General features: G+C 37.3%; 1 protein-coding gene across 2 annotated transcripts; it reads left to right on the top strand.

Moving 5' to 3' along the window:
• Nucleotides 1-534: 534 nt before the first annotated feature.
• On the top strand, nucleotides 535-19317 carry GC6 (golgin Putative 6). Of its 2 annotated transcripts, none has more exons than XM_010255105.3 (20): nucleotides 535-737; nucleotides 969-1135; nucleotides 1725-1777; nucleotides 3165-3292; nucleotides 3381-3433; nucleotides 3950-4096; nucleotides 4205-4278; nucleotides 4368-4437; nucleotides 5306-5359; nucleotides 5454-5549; nucleotides 10918-10968; nucleotides 11194-11280; nucleotides 11434-11547; nucleotides 11629-11700; nucleotides 14952-15137; nucleotides 16694-16797; nucleotides 16915-16963; nucleotides 17393-17458; nucleotides 17741-18514; nucleotides 18621-19317. In XM_010255105.3, exons 2-20 carry the CDS (start codon nucleotides 1112-1114, stop codon nucleotides 19170-19172), a joined length of 2754 nt encoding a protein of 917 aa, XP_010253407.1. In that variant the 5' UTR covers nucleotides 535-737; nucleotides 969-1111; the 3' UTR covers nucleotides 19173-19317. The 2 variants fall into 2 exon arrangements, with proteins under 2 accessions (XP_010253407.1, XP_010253408.1); XM_010255106.3 differs by having other exon boundaries at nucleotides 626-793.
• The last annotated feature ends 613 nt before the right edge of the window (nucleotides 19318-19930 follow it).

Below are 19930 nucleotides of genomic sequence, written 5' to 3'. Positions count from 1 at the left end.
TAACAAATAAATCTGGTGAGTTGTCACGGACAGGAAATAGGCCACCAATCGGCTGCCGTGTGTAAGGTTTACGGCCGAGATAATGATTCAGTAAGCTTTTCAGACCGAATTCGGATCAACTACCAAACAAATGGTAGCAACAAATTCCCAACAAACTATTGTAACCGTATATTGAGAACATCTCTCCATAGAGATGTACTCAATGTGCGGGTGCAGTGGGCTGTTGGGACATCATTGATAGCGTTTTGTGGGTAGCAGATCCCTGCCCGTTGATATCACTAGTGTCACGTGCCTGTGCCAGATGGAGTACAATCTGTCATTAAGAGGTGGCATCCCAATCAGGAGGAATACTATCCAACGAGAAAGCTCACATGAGAGGGTTATCTTTAAACGTTAGATTAGAATCTTCTGAACATGACACTTGTTCAGAAACCACTGAATCCTATCAAAGGCTAATCCAACGGTTAGGTTTTTGTAGGACTATACTTTGTGTTACTCCTCCTAAAAAAAGTCCATCACGAGTCACAATTCAGAACCACGAAGGAAAAGAACAAAGCAGGCAGAGACATTTGGAAACTGGAAACAAAAGAAAGACATGCTGAAGGGTAAAATTGAAAATACAGACAAAAGCAGAGGAGGTCGAAGCATTCGATGAGTTGAACCTTTGTTCCCCGAAGTTTCTCTTCGTTCCGTTTGTCAATTATTTTCAATTGATCTTCTCTCAGCTTCCGGCTTCGGTACGTGCATTAGAGAGGATCGCTCTTTTTCTTCTGTTTTCCCTCGCTAGGAACAGGTTTTCAGATTGTTTATTTTTGTTATAGGGTTTTAATTTCCATTGTTCTTTGCCATTGATGCTTTTGTTTGGTCTTTTTTCTGTTACCTTTTTATTGGTTTTTTCAATCCAGAATTTGGATGATGTGAGGTCGCATATGATTGGTTTTTTGTCTCTTTGACTTATTTTGATTTAGACAAGTCGGTGTTTCGGACTGAAATCGGTGATCTGAGGGGTATAGCTGTTCATAGTTTGAAGCTTATTATCTACTGCGGAAGGCCTGCTGCTTTGTTAATTTTTCTCTTTGGGGCGTATTCCCGTGCTCGAATACGCTAGGAGATGGATTTGGTATCTAGTTACAAGGTATGCGTCATTTACTTATTTGTTTAGTTTGGGTTTAATTTGGTCAGATGGAGTCCGTGATAGGCCTGTTTAAATGGCGACGATTGAATCGGCTTTATACTGTTCAATGCATAACTTTAAACATGGTACTGATAAATTTATGCTATGCTAGTTTGGATATAGTTTAGTTTTCGAGTTCTTATTCTTTTATTATTTATTTATTTTCAGAATTTGTTGGAACAGTGTAAGTTGTTGCAAAGCGTCTTTGCATTGTTACACAGTAATGATATGATGGTTGTTTGGTTATAAAGACGGGCATCCATATATTGGTTGGTTAAGATGGTAGCTGAAGTGTGTCATATTTATTTTTGTAGCAAACATTCCTTAAAAGTGCAGTAAAATTATTAACGATATTATTTGCTTGTCTATCTCTATCTGCATTGCGATTGGAACTGCTTTGACACCTCCTGAATTACATGAAGTGGTTTAATTCTTCTATCAACTAATGCAATTTGATTTACTAGCTAATTAAGTCCTTTTTTTACTATGTTTTCATCGTTATAGTGGTTTGTTTTTTATCATATGAAATTAAGTTTGCAATCTTGTGCAGGGAGTTGTTGGTCTTGTCTTTGGAAATGACAATTCTGCTTCTAGTGAGGATAGGTAAGTTCTACTCACTTTCCTTTCTCTCCATGATGATAATAATGGTTCAAGGAATATAATTAAGTGTGCAATTGATGCCATATTAGTTTCAAAGTATCTCTGTTAGTCTGTTTTTGTGTAAATATATTTTTCAATCGACTAGGTTATTTGCAAAAATATAAAAAGTCATTTTCTGATGTTAGTCACAGATACTGGGTTCTTGGGAGGGGTGGACTGGATGCAGACCTAACCTTTGACATTTTTTCCTCAACATAGATACTCTCAGAGACTCAGACATGAACCTGTGTTATCATGCTTATCAGACCAAGATTTTACCATTACACCAAGCAATGGCCCCTATTATTTGCATGAATATTCCTTTTGAAAATTAGAATAGGATATGATTTGATATTCAGCCTTCATATGGCAATTTATTGATAGTAAATAAAAAAGATTCACCAAAAAGGAAAAATAGAAGATACAATATCAGCCTTCATATTTTAATTAGCAAGCTAATTTTTCTTTAACTAGCTTCAGGTCCTTGTTTGTTATTCCTGAATTCATTTTTTCTGGTTTATCTACTTTCACACTTGCACCATATGCTTTGGTTCACAAGTAGGAAAATTGTTTTATTAATGGTAAAAAAGATTTACAGGGAGTCTCACCCATACAACTACATATAGTATAGATTTTGTAGCTCATATACAACATCTATGGCTAATCGTCATTATGACCCGAAGATAACCTTTTCCCAATAATTACAAAAATTGACAAAATCCACCCCTTCAAAATCTGTAAGAATGGAAGTGTAAGGGACTGTTGGATAATGGATGTAGTAGCCAAACAGAATGACTTATTGCTTTGTCTATTTTTTTTTTAATAAGTACTTAATGTTTTGTTTTTAGTGATTCATCAGAAAAACGTTTTGTTTTTAGTGGGTAAAATACTTAATACAATATTCAAGTGTATTGTAATTAATGTAACTTGAGCTTCAGCTATTAGGGAGTTCACAATCTCCCTAAAAACTTTTTCACTAAAATGGAAGCAAAAAACAGAAGAGATTCCATACAAATGCTCCAGTGTCTGTATTTAGTTGACATCTCTTTCCATCAAATGCTCCAATTTTGTTTTCCCTCTATATCATTACCATGTAACAAGAGAGATGAGATTCCATACTATGTGATCTTGTTCACTGAAACCGTTCACTGGCCAAGACTCAATTAAAGACAATAGATTGCCTAGGGGTATCCATCGTCTTCCAAGCAAAATGGTAAAATGATTGCATGCTTTGGCTGAAAATTTACCATGTAATGTGAGACTGATTATGAATATCTTTTGTGATTTTTTTTGTTGTTTCTGTGTTTTTTCTTTTTAAAATTAATATTTATGGTTTTGCTTGTTTCAATAGCTATGTGGAACGCTTGCTCGACCGTATAAGCAATGGTGTCTTAGCAGACGATAGGCGTATAGCCATAACTGAACTTCAGTCTGTTGTCGCAGAGAGTGGTGCTGCACAGCTAGCATTTGGGGCAATGGGTGGGTTTTCATTATTAATTCTTTCCAAAAAAGAATGTTCCACATTACCTCTTGTATATCATATGTGTTATGTTCCTGTTATTCACAGGCTTCCCCGTGCTTATGGGTGTCTTAAAGGAAGAACGTGATGATGTAGAGATGGTCAGTTCTTCTTTGCTTTATATATATATTTTTTTTATGTTAATAAGTGCTTTGATATCCTCATCTGTTTGATGTTTGATACCTTTGCTGAAACACGTGTCTAACTTAGTCCCTCAGTCCAGGTTATGTAAAATGGGTTCTGATGCAACAGATAAACTTTGCTGCAAATATTTAATAGAACACATTTTCAAACCTCTCCTTGTGTGGGAATATGAGTATTTTTAGTCTATTCAGAATATTAAAAACTAATTTTCTGGTGCATGTAATCTTACTATAATGCAACTGATGGGCAAGATCACATGGATATTTATTGCTTTGCTACTTGCTAGCTATTCTTCATTTGCAAGGATGGGCTATCATGCCTTTTTTTGCCCTTTTCTCCTTCCAGGGCCTTTTTTCTTTGTTCTTAGTACTGCTTTCAGAGCATTTTTTTTTGATGAATTGCTTTCAAAGAATGTTTTGCCCCTATTATTATTTAGTGACATGCTGATCTTTTCTTTCATTGAATGTATACAGGTTCGAGGTGCCCTGGAAACTCTTGTGAGTGCTTTGACTCCTATTAGTCATGCACCGGGGCGAAAGAATGATGTCCAGCCAGATTTAATGAATTCTGATTTGCTTTCTAGAGAATCAGAAAGCATTTCTCTTCTTATAAGTTTGCTGGTGAGAGTTCCCTTGGTCTATTTACTCTATAGATCCCACATAATAGTTCATGATTAGATATGATGTTTAAAAAGCTGCATAATTTTGTCTGTTTTGGCACTGTGGCAGGCAGAGGAGGACTTCTATGTCCGATATTATACTCTTCAACTTTTGACAGCCCTCATTACAAAATCTCCAAATAGGTATATTATGAATAGCTGAAAAATTACTTTTAGTCCATGGATTCTCTACTCGTCCTGAGATGAAGTTTTTGCTGAGATTCCTTCCTCAGATTACAAGAAGCTATTCTTTCTATTCCTCGTGGGATAACTCGGCTTATGGATATGCTTATGGATCGTGAGGTATGAGCTTATTAGGATACAGAAGCAAAGAAAAAATATCTTCTAGTTAGAAACTAAAAGGCATCTTATTTATCTTTATGAATTTTTAGTTCCCTGAATTGTTAACCTTTGTTCTTCATATATATATATATAGCATACATATATAAACTTTTTCGTTAATTAAATTTACAAAAATATACAACAGAGTAAAGGCCAAAAAAGTAAAAAGTCAAAAACCCAATACAGGAAAAGCCATCAAAGGAAAACCCCAGCTATTTCCCCCAGAAACAAAAATTACAATTCAGCCCAGAAAACCTGATTTGTATTTACCCTTTGCCTAGCCAAAGAATCAACCATGTCATATTCCTGGTCAAGCATTCACATTTCTTCATAAGATTTCTATACATCCAAGTTACTTTTTCTCATTCATTAACAAGCTGGTTATCACTTTTGAATAAACCTTCTATAATTAGGTTGGGCACCCATTTCCACAGCCTTCTGCACACCAAACACAGCTGCCATAAATTCAGCTTTTGTCAAGTCTTCAAAGCCAATTGGACCAGAGTACATTGCACCTATGTTACCTTCATCATTTCTGAACACACCCCCTATACCAGAAGGCCCCAACTTCATTTATAACAAGCATTTTGCTACTAATGAGTGGTGGGAGGATGAAATTATCATCTTTAGTGTCCCTAAAAGCAACATATAGTGGGTTTAAATGTAACTACACATCACACATTATTCACAACTTTATATCTTGCTATAACAAATGACATTAACGAGAACTTTTTCTCCTTTTACTTTTTTCCCTAATTTTTGAGACCTCTAAAAGTTTTGTGCACTTGTGCCTTTTGAGCTTAAGACTGATTGTTCTGTTTGTTTGTAGGTTATACGAAATGAGGCTTTGTTATTTCTTACTTACCTAACTCGTGAAGCTGAGGTTGATTTCCTTCCACCCTTACAGTCTTCACAAATTTCTGTCCAGGTGAAAAATGTTTTGTTTTGTACTAAATGTTGCTCTTCTTTAATTTCAGGAAATTCAGAAAATTGTAGTTTTTGAAGGTGCATTTGATAAGATCTTCAGCATTATTAAAGAGGAAGGAGGTTCTGAAGGTGGTGTTGTTGTCCAGGTGATCTTCAGAATTTCCTTTTCTTGTTTCAATCAATTTATTTTTACAACTTCGATTTTTAAATTTAAACCAGTTCAAACAAAGAAGGGGGTCCAACTATGATACCAGAGAGGCATGATATATAAAAAATTTATAACTAATCAACTGGTATCACAACAGTGGTAACCAATCATTTGATATTCATCAAAGTTCACCTGGGGCGGGGGGGGGGGGTTGATTTGGCAAAGCTCTTCTGGTATCATACCATTCCAGCATCATAGAACACTAAACAAGGGTTGACTTTGATAACAAATGGGAGACTTTGATGTTATTACTCTTCTGGTATCATACCATTCCATATACACATAGTCATCCTGTTTCTGCACATCATTTATATTTATATCTAATGAAACTACTTTTATTGATTAAGAAAAGAATTTTTAATTAAAAAAAGGAAGAAATTTTGTCGTGGAATAAACATATATATATATATATATTTTTTTTTTGAAAAGGTAAGGTAATTTATTAAAATAAGAACCAGTACAAAGGAGCCTAGGCCATTAGAGGCTGCCTAGAGCCACCACAAATTACAGATACAACCAGTTCTGAAATCTAAACAACAGACTCAAATTCTGATTTTTAAACAACTTCGATGCCGACACCCAGGACAGAAGTTTACCTACAGCTTTCTGCACCATTTCCTCTGAAGATTTAGCTTTGCCCTGAAAAATTCTGTTATTTCTTTCAATCCAGATAGTCCAAAGCACAGCAACCGGGATAGTCTTCCAAACCAAGATACCTTTCTTGCTGAGACCCTCAATCTACCAACACAACAGCAGATCCTTCACAGAAATTGGCATTACCCAGCCGATTTCCAAAGCTTGGAGAAAATGCCTCCAAATATAATTCGAGACTGGGCAATGTAAGGCCAGATGTTCAGTAGTTTCTACTACCCCACCACATAAGCCACATGACATGTTCGAAATCTGAATGCCAAGTTTCACTAGATTAACTTTGGATAGACATTTATTTAAAGCCATTGTCCAGAGCAAAAACTTCACTTTAGAAGGATTGAATGAGCTCCAAATCTGCCTAGCCGGAAAGTTTTCCTGACCTGAACTTATCAACTTACTGAACATAGACTTAACAGAAAACATGCCATCAGCTTCCCATTTCCATCTCCAAACATCCTCCATGTTTGGGTCAATCCTCTGGTTCTGGAGCAGGCCCAACAGAATTGCATACTCCTCAATTTCCCAGTCAAAGAGGTGCCTCCTACAAGTTAGGTTCCAACTGAAAGAGTTACCATCCACATTGAACTGATGAGTCTTGATTTACAGAAATTTGATATAAGAGAGGAAAGGCATCTTTCAGACACACTTCAAAACACCAAGAGTCTTTCCAAAATTTGATTCTTTCCCCATTTCCCAAGTTGTAACCGATTTCTTCCTCAAATAAACTAGCGTTCTTCATTATACCTGTCCAAATGGAACTTATCCCTCTTGAAATAGGAGAATTGGATCTCCAATCACCCCAGTCCACTCCATATTTGTCCACAATCATCTTTCTCCACCAAGCATTTCTTTCATTTGCAAATTTCCAAAGCCATTTACACAGGAGGGCAGAATTGAATTTCTTCAATTTTCTTATTCCCAACCCTCCAACTTTCTTAGGAAGACACACTTGATCCCAGTTTACAACATGAACCTTCTTCTCCTCCTCCCAACCTCTCCAAAGAAAGTTTTTCTGTAGTTGCTCCACTCTGTTAGCCACTTTGGAAGAAATAGGAAATAGGGAGAGGTAGTAAGTAGGTAAATTAGAAAGAGTACTCTTAATCAAAATCACTCTCCCCCCAAAAGAAAGGTATTTAGCTTTCCAGGAAGCCAATTTCTTCTCCATTCTTTCAACCACTAGATTCCAAATTTGAGAGGAAGTATATTTAGCTCCAAGAGGGAACCCCAAGTACTTGACCGGAAGATGGGCAGTTTGACAAGCCATAACTTCTGCACAAACTTCTAGATTTGTAACAAGACCTATAGGGATAATCTGAGATTTACTCAAATTAACCTTAAGGCCAGACACCACCTCAAACCAACTCAAAATTCCAGGCACCACCTCCAGTTGATTAGGGGAAGCATCAACAAAGCATAAGGTGTCATCAGCAAATTGATGAATATTGACTTTTTCTTTTCCCGGAGCAATTGCAAAGCCCTCCCAAAGCCCATTTTCAGCATCCTTCTTGCTAAAGAGAGATAAAATTTCCACGACACAAATGAAGAGTAGGGGAGAGAGAGGGTCACCTTGCCTCAAACCTCTTGAACTTCCAAAAAACCCCGTCGTTTGCCCGTTAATTAAGATGGAGAACTTAGGAGTCTTAACACAAACTCTGATCCAGTTTCTCCAAAGCTGCCCAAAATTCATTTTCTCTAAAACCAGATCCAAGTAGTGCCAGTTAATATGATCATAAGCTTTTTCAATATCCAGTTTACACAGAACACCTGGGGTCCCCTCTCTTCTTCTGGACTCCAACAGTTCATTAGCAATGAGAACAGAGTCAACCATCTGTCTACCCGGGATAAAAGCACTTTGGTTACAAGAGATAACACTGCCTAACACACACTTTCATTCTTTCAGCCAAAACCTTAGCCAAGATTTTGTAGAAACTGTGCAAGAGACTAATGGGCCTGAAGTCCTTTATATTGACAACCCCCTCAATTTTCGGAATAAGAGTGATGAAAGTTGTATTCAGACTTCTCTGAAAGGAGGCATTAGTGTGAAATGCCTGAAACACCTGCATCAGATCACTCCTCACAATATCCCAACATTTTAAATAGAATAGATTAGAGAACCCATCAGGACCCGGTGATTTATCATTTTCTTGCTTCTTTACTGCACCCTTAATTTCCTCTTCTGAGAATGGTCTCTCTAACCAGATTTTCTGCTCTTCATTTATCTGAACCCACTTCTCTTTGTAAAGGTTCTTATAGAAAGAAGTAGCTACAGATTTGACTTCAGAACTAGACTCACCACACCTGTCCTCCCACACCACCTTGCTGATTGAAGAGAACCTAGCACGAGCATTTGCCATTTTGTGAAAGAACTTTGTATTTTTATCCCCCTCTTTAAGCCAAATGGATTTGGCTCTGTCTCCACTTCCTCTCTTCCTCAACTGCCATCTTATCATATCTGATTTTTACAATTGATCTCTTAGGTCTCAGATCTTCAGACAAGGGATCCGCCTCTTCAGCTCTGTCAATCTCTACAATGGTGCTCAACAAAGCCTTCTTATCAGTAACCCACTTCATATTCTTCTCCTTACTCCAATTTTTAGTTTACCCTTGACAGCCTATAATTTTGATGCCATGACATAAGAACTAGAGCCCTCCACTTGCAACTCATTCCACATAGAGCTGATTAAGGGGATAAGATTTTCCTCCTCAAACCAAGCATTTTCAAACTTAAACGGAGATTTGACTGTCTTACGGAGACCACAAACAAGCTGAATAGGGCTATGGTCGGACATCGGTCTAGGAAAGGTAAGCTGTCTGAAATCAGGAAAGAATTCATCCCAGTTTGAAGAAACCAAGAATCTGTCCAGCCTAACCAGGGTCGTGGAATAAACATATATCCCTACAACTTTGTGGGGTCTTTTGCATATTGGGGTGTTTTCAGAGCCTAGAACTTCATACTTGTGCTGTTTTTCTAGCAAACCAAGTGCTGTTAAAGTTTTTATGATTCCAGATTTATTTCTTCTTAGTGCAGGTTGTTTGTTATATCATAGGTGGTCGTGTTATGCCTCAAAAACAAAGCACAGTAATACTGTCAAACTTGGTCCTGTTCACTAGTGAGATTCACTCTTAGAAAACAAAGAGGAACAAATTCTTGGGTGATGTTTAGCATCAAACAGAGAAGTAGAATGCGAGGTCAATTGTTTTGGTGAGAGTTATAGCTAGAAAAACATAACTTCTGGTGTGAACCAACAGTTAACAGTTGATAAATAACTTGAAGAAAGTTCTTAGTGTTTACAAGAGAGTACAAAAATAAACTTGACTCAACTAATTTGTCTCAACTATATGGGGTTGACAACATGAATTCTGTTCCACCATTCAACTCTGTTTGGTGCCATACTCTAGTACAAAATATGTATGCTGTTTAATTTTCTGTAACTCTTTCTTTTTTGTTTATAACCTGCAACAACCATCAAAGGTATTTTATTGTTGTAAGGAAAAAATAAGTTTATCTGACAGCCCATGGAGACTTTATCATGTGAAATATTATAAAGTAATCTCCTCTCGTTAAAGCAATGAAAGGGTGACAATACATAATATGCCCAGTATCAACCACTACATAATACCAGAACATTACAAAAGAAAAGCAGTATGCAAAAAGAATCTCTTCCTCAAGCAAGGCCATCAGCAAAGGCATTAATGTACCTTGGAATCCACTTGAATAAGCTGTGGATTGTAGAAGCATTTGATTTCTTTTTAAAGTCAAGATATTGTGAATCTTGTGTTGAATTTCAAATAGGATTGGGAGGGAGGGAGGATAGGACCAACTAAATTTTGGTATGAACCAAAGAAGGGGTATTTCTTACAGAAGCTTGATGTTATGGTTATCTTCTCGAAAGTAGAGTGCAAAATCATGTATTTTGTATTTTTTTTTATGTATTTGTACTGTACATATTTGCATTTTTGCTCTTTTCAAACTGAGCCTTTAGTAGTGTATTGGTGTTACAGAAATGCTGAACGAGTGGAATAACAAGTCATTTTTGTGCTAGTTGGCACTGGCCTAAGACTTGTTATCTTATGTTGAGTTGGTCCATTGTATTGAAAGAGTAATGGATTATGCATAGACTACTAAGATAAGGATTTGTCCTTAACTTGAAAGCTATTTTAGGTCCTTTTTTTTGAGAGGTTCGGTCTCTTTTTTGTGTGTCGATACTTGCAATATTAGTAGAAGTTTAGTGTAAATTTTTGTATGCTCAAAAAAAAAAAAAACATCAGGCAGGGATTGAAATTCAATTTGAGAATGTATGTGATGTTGATAAAAAAATTGAGAATGTATGTGATTTTGCATGGAGAATAATATGATTTTGGTTTTCTTATTTGTATGCTTAAGAAATCTGTTCCTCATGCCTTATACAGATCTCTTGGTTACAATGATTCTAATTTGTTTGGTTATTGATTCAAGAAGGGAAATATGTTGTGTTTTATTTTATGATTTTGCTATCAGATCATGATCTCTGTATCATCTTTGCATCTGATTTTTCAAACTACATGTAATGGCTGACATTTGATTTCTTTTTGTGTTTATTTCTAAGCAATGAATTGATGACAAATGAATACCATGAAACTATAATGGTATCACTGATACTTCTGTTACTGTACAGGACTGTCTTGAATTGTTGAACAACCTCATTCGCAGCAATGCATCAAATCAGGTTAGCCTTCTTTGTTATTTCTTTAATCAGGAACAGATCAACACAAGTTTCATTAAATTTAAATATAGAAAAGTGAAGTACCCAGAGCAATTGCTAGACTAGGACAAACCAGCAGTTCCCAACAAGCAAGGATACAATGTGTATAGTTATGTAACCCCTTTGGGAGGACCCAGATTCAACTTGTCACTATTCAATGATGGTAACTGTACCTCTTGCATGTTTCAGATATTACTAAGGGAAACAATTGGTTTTGAGCCTATAATATCGATTTTGAAGCTTCGGAGTAGTGCCTACAGTTTTACCCAACAAAAGGTGAGGTACTCATGGAAAAGGTTTACTACTTTATTGGGTTGGTATAGTTTAAATGCAGTTAGATCTTCTATTGTTGGGTGACCAAATATATTCCGTCTTAAAACCTTACTGTTGAAGTTTTGTTGTGTCTAAAACCAAACACCATGCCAGTAGACAGTGAATCTTCTCAGTGCGTTAGAAACTATCACGTTGCTACTGATGGGAGGTCCAGATGTTGAACCTGGCAAAGATAACAATAGGCTGACTAACCAGACTGTTTTAGCTCAGGTTTGTCTTAAGCCCCCCATCTATGTTGAGACGTTTGGCTTAGAAAATGTCTCATTTATTGTCATCTTGTAAGAATTGCAGAAAAAAGTTTTGGACCATCTTCTAATGTTGGGAGTAGAGAACCAGTGGGTTGCAGTTGCTGTGCGTTGTTCGGTAAGATAAGCATTTCTTTTAGGATTTATTCCCTTGCCCTTCTTGTTTTCTCATAGTGATTGAAGGATGGAAAACATTTAAATAGAAAGAATACAAATGAAAGGGAGTACCTAAGGAGTTTAATGCCTGGTTTACAGAGTATGCCTCTCATGTAAATGAGGTAGTTTCTATCATATGATAAAAATAGAAGTTCCTTTCATGTCCTGTGGCAGCTAAAGTGGCTGCCTGAATGGTTTCTAATGCTTACTTGATGGAAAAATGGAAAAGAAAGAAAAAGCTAGCTGTTTGACAGTCTCTGTCTGCTACATCTTAAAACTTGCTCATATCAAAAGAATTAAGGTTCGGTTTGGAAGGAGTACAAATATAAATATGTAGAGTGCAAAACCTTGTATTTTGTATCTATTTGTACTGTACATGTTTGTATTTGTACTCTTTCCAAACTGAGCCAAAGAGAAAAAAAATCGAAGACTACTATTTTGGGGTAAATGTGAAATATATAGTGGATTATGTGCTGATGTGGACAGGAAGATTGTACTCATGGCTGATAGGCAGAGTCTGGTTCCCCATATTGGCCTACCACTAGAGCAATTCCCCCCGATGCCACAGCCTTGAAAGTCCGTACTGAAAGTGTAATGTAAGTAACAACTGAAGAGAGATGGTGACATTGTTTACAAAATCTCAGTTGTTATATACCACTAAAATTTGTATTTCTTCAGTTGTTATATACCATACATGTTCAATTTAATTCTAGTTGGTTGCCAAGTTATATTTTTTTTATTTGATGCATTACACAAAGTTCTGAATGATTGATCTTCCTGTTACTGATTTCTTACATTCAAGATCTAGTTTTTCACTTTTTCTTTCTTGGTTGATTTTTCTTCTTTACATTATTGTATTGTTTCATTAGATCTTTTACCTGGTATGGATCCAACAATATGGTCTATTGGGCATTTTTTTTTAAGATTTCATGATCCTTTTAGAACTTGATCTTCCTTCCAACCTATTTATCTTATTGGGTAAAATCTTCACTATCAGAACATTTAATTGTTTTTTGTTTTTACATCCTTATTTTTTTATTTAAATTTTGGCTATGATCATGGTTTCAACTGTCTTGTCTTTTTTCTTGACCCTAATTCTCTCTCTCTTCCTGTCGAACAACCTTTCTTTTTCCTATCTCTTATGTTTCAGTGGCTAATGTTCTTGAGGCTGAGTTAAAATGACACCCCCATTGCCAGCACCCTGTGGGTTCTCTTGAGATCTTAGGCTACCATCTTCAAAGCACAGAATAAAGGTGTTGGGGGGGTGGGGGGTGTCTTGGACACAAAGGAGGTTTGATTGCAAGGTATCCAAAAGATTCTTGTCTAGATCTGCAAAACTGAAGCCGTTAAAGGACTTATGACTTAGCATCCAGGAATTGATGAAGACCACTACATGTCCTCTCAGGTTTTCTAAGGATGTGCATTCGTTCTCAAATATTCTTTTGTTCCACTCTTCCCAAATGCATCACATTACTCTATGTGTTACCTCCTTCCAATAGAGGCTGCCTCTTTTTCCTACTTTTCTGCTCTGCCATTGAATAATAAAATTGCAAACAGAATTGGGGGGAACCCTGTAAAAGCTGCTATCTCTTATCACAAATCCTGAAAATATTGCCATAAACTACAAGCCACTTGGCAATTAATGAGGAGATGCCTAATGGATTCACCATCCTTAAGGCACAGAACACAACCATGAGAGGAAATGTATAGCCACCCTTTTCTTTTTTCTTGGATATGATCATAAGTGTTTATCTTGTCACAAGATGCTTCCCAATATAAAGAAAGCAATTGTGGTAGTGACCGGAGAGAGCCAGATACTTGTGTTTGGAAAGGAGTAGGAAGCAGAATCAGCTATCAGCCCCTTGGAGGTAGGATTTGGTCATGAAAATTCCATTAGGGGTGAGGGACCAAATTATTTTATCTGGGCGGGTAGGTGAGAGGTAGATGTCAGAAATTAGGGGAAGTTAGGGAGATCTCAGTCGAACTTCTGTGAGGGCTCTACAGAAATTAAAATTATAGTCTAGACCATGTCTGTCTCTAATGAGGGTTGACGATACCAAGGTGTGGGTAAGACACATAAAAAGGTTGAGCCCCCCCGAATCTAAGGAAGGAGGAGAAAGGAGGCCGCCTGAGGACTATATCTTTTCAAGGATTGGCCGAAGAGAACCTATTGAGATGTTGAGTTCTGCCCCTTCTCAATCTGCTACTCTCATATTTTCTGCGAATTACAGTAGCCCAAAGATAATTTTCAACATTCTTGAATTGCCATAACCACTTGCCTAGGAGAGCAGTATTCATCTCATTAATGTGACCCAACCTCAGTCCTCCCTCCTTGTTCTTGTGGACTTCCTTCCTACTAACCAAATGATCTCTCTTCTCTCCTGCACCATCCCAAAGAAAATCACTTTGAAGCTTCTCTGCCTGCTTTTTCACCTTGGTCGGCATCTTGAGCACTGAAAGCAGATATGTTGTGAGGTTTGGGTGTGTAGCCTTAATAAGTGTAAGCGGACCACCTTTAGAAGTGCAATTTTTCTTCCAATTAGCCAATCTTCTTTCACATTTTTCAATCACAAGATCCCAAAACCCGGCAGACTTTGGGTAGGTGACTCCCATGCAGCAATCTTCACCATCACAGTCTCTGATTGCAAGAATACCATATTTGTGTTTTGAACAAATATCTTGTACATTTTGATCTGTTGCTGATAAAAAACTTGCACATTTCTTAAATATTGTAGGGAGCTTTATGAGCATTTGAGCCACACATCCTTGATTTTGTTTTCCCCAAAGGGGAGAATGGACTGTTCATGGGAATAAAGATTACTTGGTTTTTCTTAAATTTTTTCTATCATGCTAACCCACTAGAATTAACTTGAAAGTGTATGATAAGTAATAACTGAAGAAGATTGTGATTTGTGACATTGTTTCATACAACAAATTTTCACTGTTTCAATTACTGATTGCAGGAGTGTTGTACATTATCCTGAACAAATATCTTGTGCATAATTTAGCTGCTCCAGAAAGTACTCTGTTACTTGTAATATTACTTTAGTGTCTATTTCTACTATGATACTAGTTTTGTCCCGCCATCCCTCATCTGACCAAAAAAAAAAAGAGAAAAAGAATAAGCAATAAAACTCTAAATTGATGCCAACTTTAGATATATTAACTGTTTCAGAGGTGAACATGACATTTAAGTTTTATATACTATTGCAGGCTCTTCGATGTATAGGTGATTTGATTAACCGGCATCCTCAAAACCTTGACGCTCTTGCCAGTAAAATGCTTGGAGAAGAACCACATACTGAGCCGGCCCTGAATTCAATTCTTCGTATAATTTTGCGAACATCTAGTGTGCAAGAGTTCATAGCAGCTGACTATGTTTTCAAGTGTTTCTGTGAGGTTTGTCTTTTAGTTCAAAATTGGAAATTGCAAGTTCAGTTAACTGTTCCTACATATGCACCAAGACTGTATTTCGGTGTTATAAACTCTCTATGGACCAATAAAAATAAGGGGAAAAGGAAAACAAAATCCTCCATGGTTGAACTATGTTGTTTTTGACACCTTTGGAAATAATCAGGAAGCATTGAGAATGTAAGCCTATCTGTTGGAAATTTGCTATGATACACAGGATACTTCTCCCATAGATTTTTACAGTGTTGGACAAATGTTGACACAAAACACATGTCAATGTGTGTTTTTAGTGACACAAGTTACTCAGGACAAGAAAACAAAGGGGAAAAGAGGCAAAATGAAACATGACAGTATCATAGACTAGCCCCCTGGAGAGATTGCATTAATGAGATCTGAAACTGTTGTCAGTGCCTAGGAACATGTACTAAGGTGTATGTGCAAGTGCAACTCAGATCATAAGGTAGAATAACTTTCTAGTATCCAGGACCTGTACCACTTAACAGATATAATGGAAGAACCCCATTCCCTACCTTGCTGGTTTCTCCCCCATTCCTTCTCCCTTCACCATTTCCTGCATTTACCCCAACTGTCATCCCCTTCTGTAAATTAATTTCCTCAACTTCAGCCAGTAAATTCTTTATAATTTCCAAAATTCTTTTATTTCTTATTGACCCCTTTTTTGTATCCTCTCCTAACTTCTGAACCCCCTAGCACATCTGCATAGTTGCTATTATTTCTTCTATGAATGGGTGAGAAAGCATCAAAGCTCTCTACCTTCACTGCTAGGGAAGTTTCAATTTATTCTGGACTGCAGTCTGACAGCCTCAAGACATGTCTATTGGAACATATATGATTACTTCTTTGTAAAATGTGCATAAATCTATCAATTTGTGTGGTAAGCCTTTGCTTTTCATTACTTGGTAACATGCAACATGTAGACATGCATGAAGGCTCTTGAGCAAGAGGAAGAACAAGAAGAGAGTTCAGAGAATTGGTGGCATCTTGGTTTCTGATCAGCCTTAATTGATATATAAAATTATATACGAGTGTTTAAAGATTACAAAAGTACAAGAATGCCCCTGGTGGGTGGAACATAAAGAATTAAAAGACATGCTAGCCCAGGACCATTCAGCCCAATAAGAAACAAAGAAATAAAAATGACACAGAACAAGATACAGCCCAGCTTAATAATAATTAAGCCTCACAACAATGTACAGGAATGCACATGTATGCTTAACACTGTGAGCTAGGTATGCATGCATACAAGTGCATATGCACGTAATAAGCTGAGTCCATGTTTCTGGATTTTGAAGGCTTTAAGTTTGAAATGGTAGAAATTATGCATATCTTGTTTATATTCTCTTAATTATGTGACTGTGTATGCATTTTGGAAACTGTCTGCCTATTTTAGAAATGCTGTTTTCACCATACTCTTGTTTATACCTTTCCCCCCAAAAAATTATGTAGTCAATTGTACGCTTGAAATCTTTTAAAGTTATAATCACACTCACTCTTTTATTAAGTTATGCCACTGTTTCAAGCAGAAAAATACTGATGGTCAAGCAATATTGGCATCCACAATGATTCCTCAACCACAGTCAATGATTCATGCTCCTCTAGAGGAAGATGTTAACATGTCATTTGGAAGGTGTGCTTATGTTTCAACTTAGTTCATAGTTTACTTCTTAATGTAAATGTACTTGCTTTGCTTCATAGGTTTTGAAATTTATTAATAACTTTCCTAGATTTTTGTGTTTTATGGCAGCATGCTTTTACGTGGTTTCACTTTGAGTGATACTGATGGGGACCTTGAGGTAAAGCAGAATTTTGAATCTTTTACTAGTCATTTGAAGGGAGAGGTTGAGCATTGGTACTAATAAGAGTTCTCTTGTCCAGTATGTCTCAGAATTTGACCTAGAATGATTAGGTTGCATCCTAACATTCTCTTGATGTATGTAATTTGGTACTAGTTATTTGTTTTTTTTTGGGTGAAAAATTAGGTTCTAGTTTGAAGTGTCCATTCTGCATCTGGAAAATGAAAATATTTCCAATTTACTTGGTTGGCAAATGCATCTAAATCGAAGATGTTTTCTCAAATCATCCTCTTGTACTTATTTCGTGCCCTCAAAGTTGCAGTTCATCATTGTGCATTGCATCAGTCATTGATCAGGAGCATGTAGAACATAAGTTGTAGAAATGTTTGCTCAGCTGCTAACTATTCATCTATTGTTCTTAATTTGCAGACTTGTTGCAGAGCTGCTAGTGTTCTTTGCCATATACTGAAGGACAATGCCCAGTGCAAGGAGCGGGTATGTCATTTCATTTTCCTTTCTTTTCCATAAAACAGGGAAGGATGGTTTAGGAAGTCATCAAGCATCTTAAACTGAGGGTCACATTGTTACTTAATGTTTCCAGAAAAATAAGACACACGAAAGAGCTCACCAGTTTTCGTTAATTTACCATCTTTCCTAGTTTCAGTTTGATCAGTTGGTAGACAATGCATATTGATGACATTACAGTTTGAAGTGATCATACATATGTGCTATGTAAGATATGCTCCTCTTGTATTAATATGTACTGGAATGTTGCAGGTCCTAAAAGTTGAGCTTGAAGCACCCCTGCCATCATTAGGTGCCCCTGAACCACTCATGCACCGAATAGTGAAGTACTTGGCTCTTGCCTCCACAAAAAATAAAGACGGTGACCACAAAAAATCAACTCTAATTGGAGATTCATATATCCAACCTGTTATCCTGCAACTGTTAGTCACCTGGCTGGCTGACTGCCCTAATGCGGTCTGCTCCTTTCTAGAGCTAAAGCCCCATCTCACTTACTTGCTTGAGTTGGTGTCAAACCCTTCTGTGACTGTGTGTGTAAGGGGTTTGGTTGCTGTGCTCTTGGGAGAGTGTGTTCTCTTCAATAAATCCAGTGATAACAACAAGGATGCTTTTTTGGTGGTCGATGCCATTAGCCAGAAGGTTGGGCTTACCTCATACTTCTTAAAGTTTGATGAGATGCAGAAAAGCTTTCTTTTTGTGTCTGCAAAGCCTGCCCAACAGCGTAAGCCTCTGACAAGATCTAATGCTGCTAGCATGGCAGAGGTTGAAGATAGTGACACAAATGATGGAAGTGATGAGAATCATAATGTACATCCAGTTCTTATGTCATTGTTTGATGCCCAATTTGTTAGTTTTGTTAATAGGCTGGAGGCAGATATTAGAGAAAATATTGTTGAAATATACAGTCATCCAAAGAACAGGGTGGCAGTTGTGCCAGCAGAATTGGAACAAAAGGGTGGGGAAAGTGATGGAGACTACATAAAACGTCTTAAGTCATTTATTGAGAAGCAGTGCAGAGAGATTCAGGTACCTTTTAATTTGTTTATATCTTGTTTTCTCTAATAATTATTTTGCTGCGAATGTTTCTATATATCCTAACTTGTGAAATGTTTGGGCACTCGATTTTTGTAAGGATCTTCTTGGTCGTAATGCTATTTTGGCTGAAGATTTGGTCAAGTCTAGTGGAGGTGGTGCTCCTGGGTCTGATCAGACAACTTCAGGTGGAGGCCGGGAAAGAGTTCAGACTGAAACCCTCCGTAGGGATCTCCAAGAAGCAATGCAACGGATAGAGATGCTCAAATCGGAAAAAACGAAAATTGAAGCTGATGCATTCATGTACCACAATTTAGCTGGTAAACTGGAGTCTGATCTGAAAAGCTTATCAGATGCTTACAATAGTCTTGAACAGGCCAACTTCCGGCTGGAATCAGAAGTGAAGGCTCTGAAAATAGGAGGGGGAAAACCCTACCCGGATATTGAAGCTGTGAAGGCTGAGGCAAGGGAAGAAGCTCAGAAAGAGAGTGAAGCAGAACTGAATGATCTGCTCGTTTGTCTTGGACAAGAGCAAAGCAAAGTTGAGAAACTGTCTGCAAGGCTGATCGAATTAGGGGAGGATGTGGACGTTCTCCTAGAAGGGATAGGGGATGATGGTGAGCTTCCAGATGATGGTGAAGACGAGGACTGACTGCTTGTAATTGTAATGTTGTCTTTCAGGCTATGTTCAACTTGTACAGTTATGCGTGCCATATTGCCTTTGGTATATCGCAATAACACTCTAAAATACTGGATAAATATTTATTATTTAATTTATTTTCTCTTATTTAGTGGCACTTGATGAAGAATGACGGACCTGGGGAAATATCCTCCTAGGCTCCTATCAGATAGCTCTGCTCCTCTTATTGCCCCATTTACTCTAGTTGTTCATACGTTCATCAAATATGTTGAATCCAATGCTAACCTGACGGTCGAGGTTAGTAGGTACTAGGTAGGGCTGCTGCAAATGTCTGTATTCTGTAATTAAAACTAAAAGCTGAAGGAAAGCAAAGTGGCTACTTTAGTCAAGGCCCTCGAATCAGTGTCATGGCTTTCTAAATGGGGTCATTAGCTACTAACCATGCATTTTAAATGGGGGAGGTTGGAATTGGACATGTTATTACCACCATGGTTCAAAATATCGATACAGTCGATATGCCAGTAAGGGCGTATAAATACGGTATCGCACTTTGTTTTTCTTTTCAGCTTAGTTCAGGGGGTTGATTTAAGGCTCATCTACCCCCTGAACTGGGTTATTCCCCAAAATATCCCTTAGAAAGGCATATTGGGAAGCTCCTGATATGATAAGTATCAGCCGATACCTATTGGAATTTCGAAGCTTGATTACAAGTTCACAACATTGCAAGAAACAATCCCACAGGAGAAGATACTTGGTCTCGGGTTTTACTT

This window comes from Nelumbo nucifera, chromosome 2 (genome assembly GCF_055504915.1).
Source record: "Nelumbo nucifera cultivar China Antique chromosome 2, China Antique-T2T, whole genome shotgun sequence".
Taxonomy (NCBI): Eukaryota; Viridiplantae; Streptophyta; class Magnoliopsida; order Proteales; family Nelumbonaceae; genus Nelumbo; species Nelumbo nucifera.
This window is presented reverse-complemented; position numbering and strand designations above follow the sequence as displayed.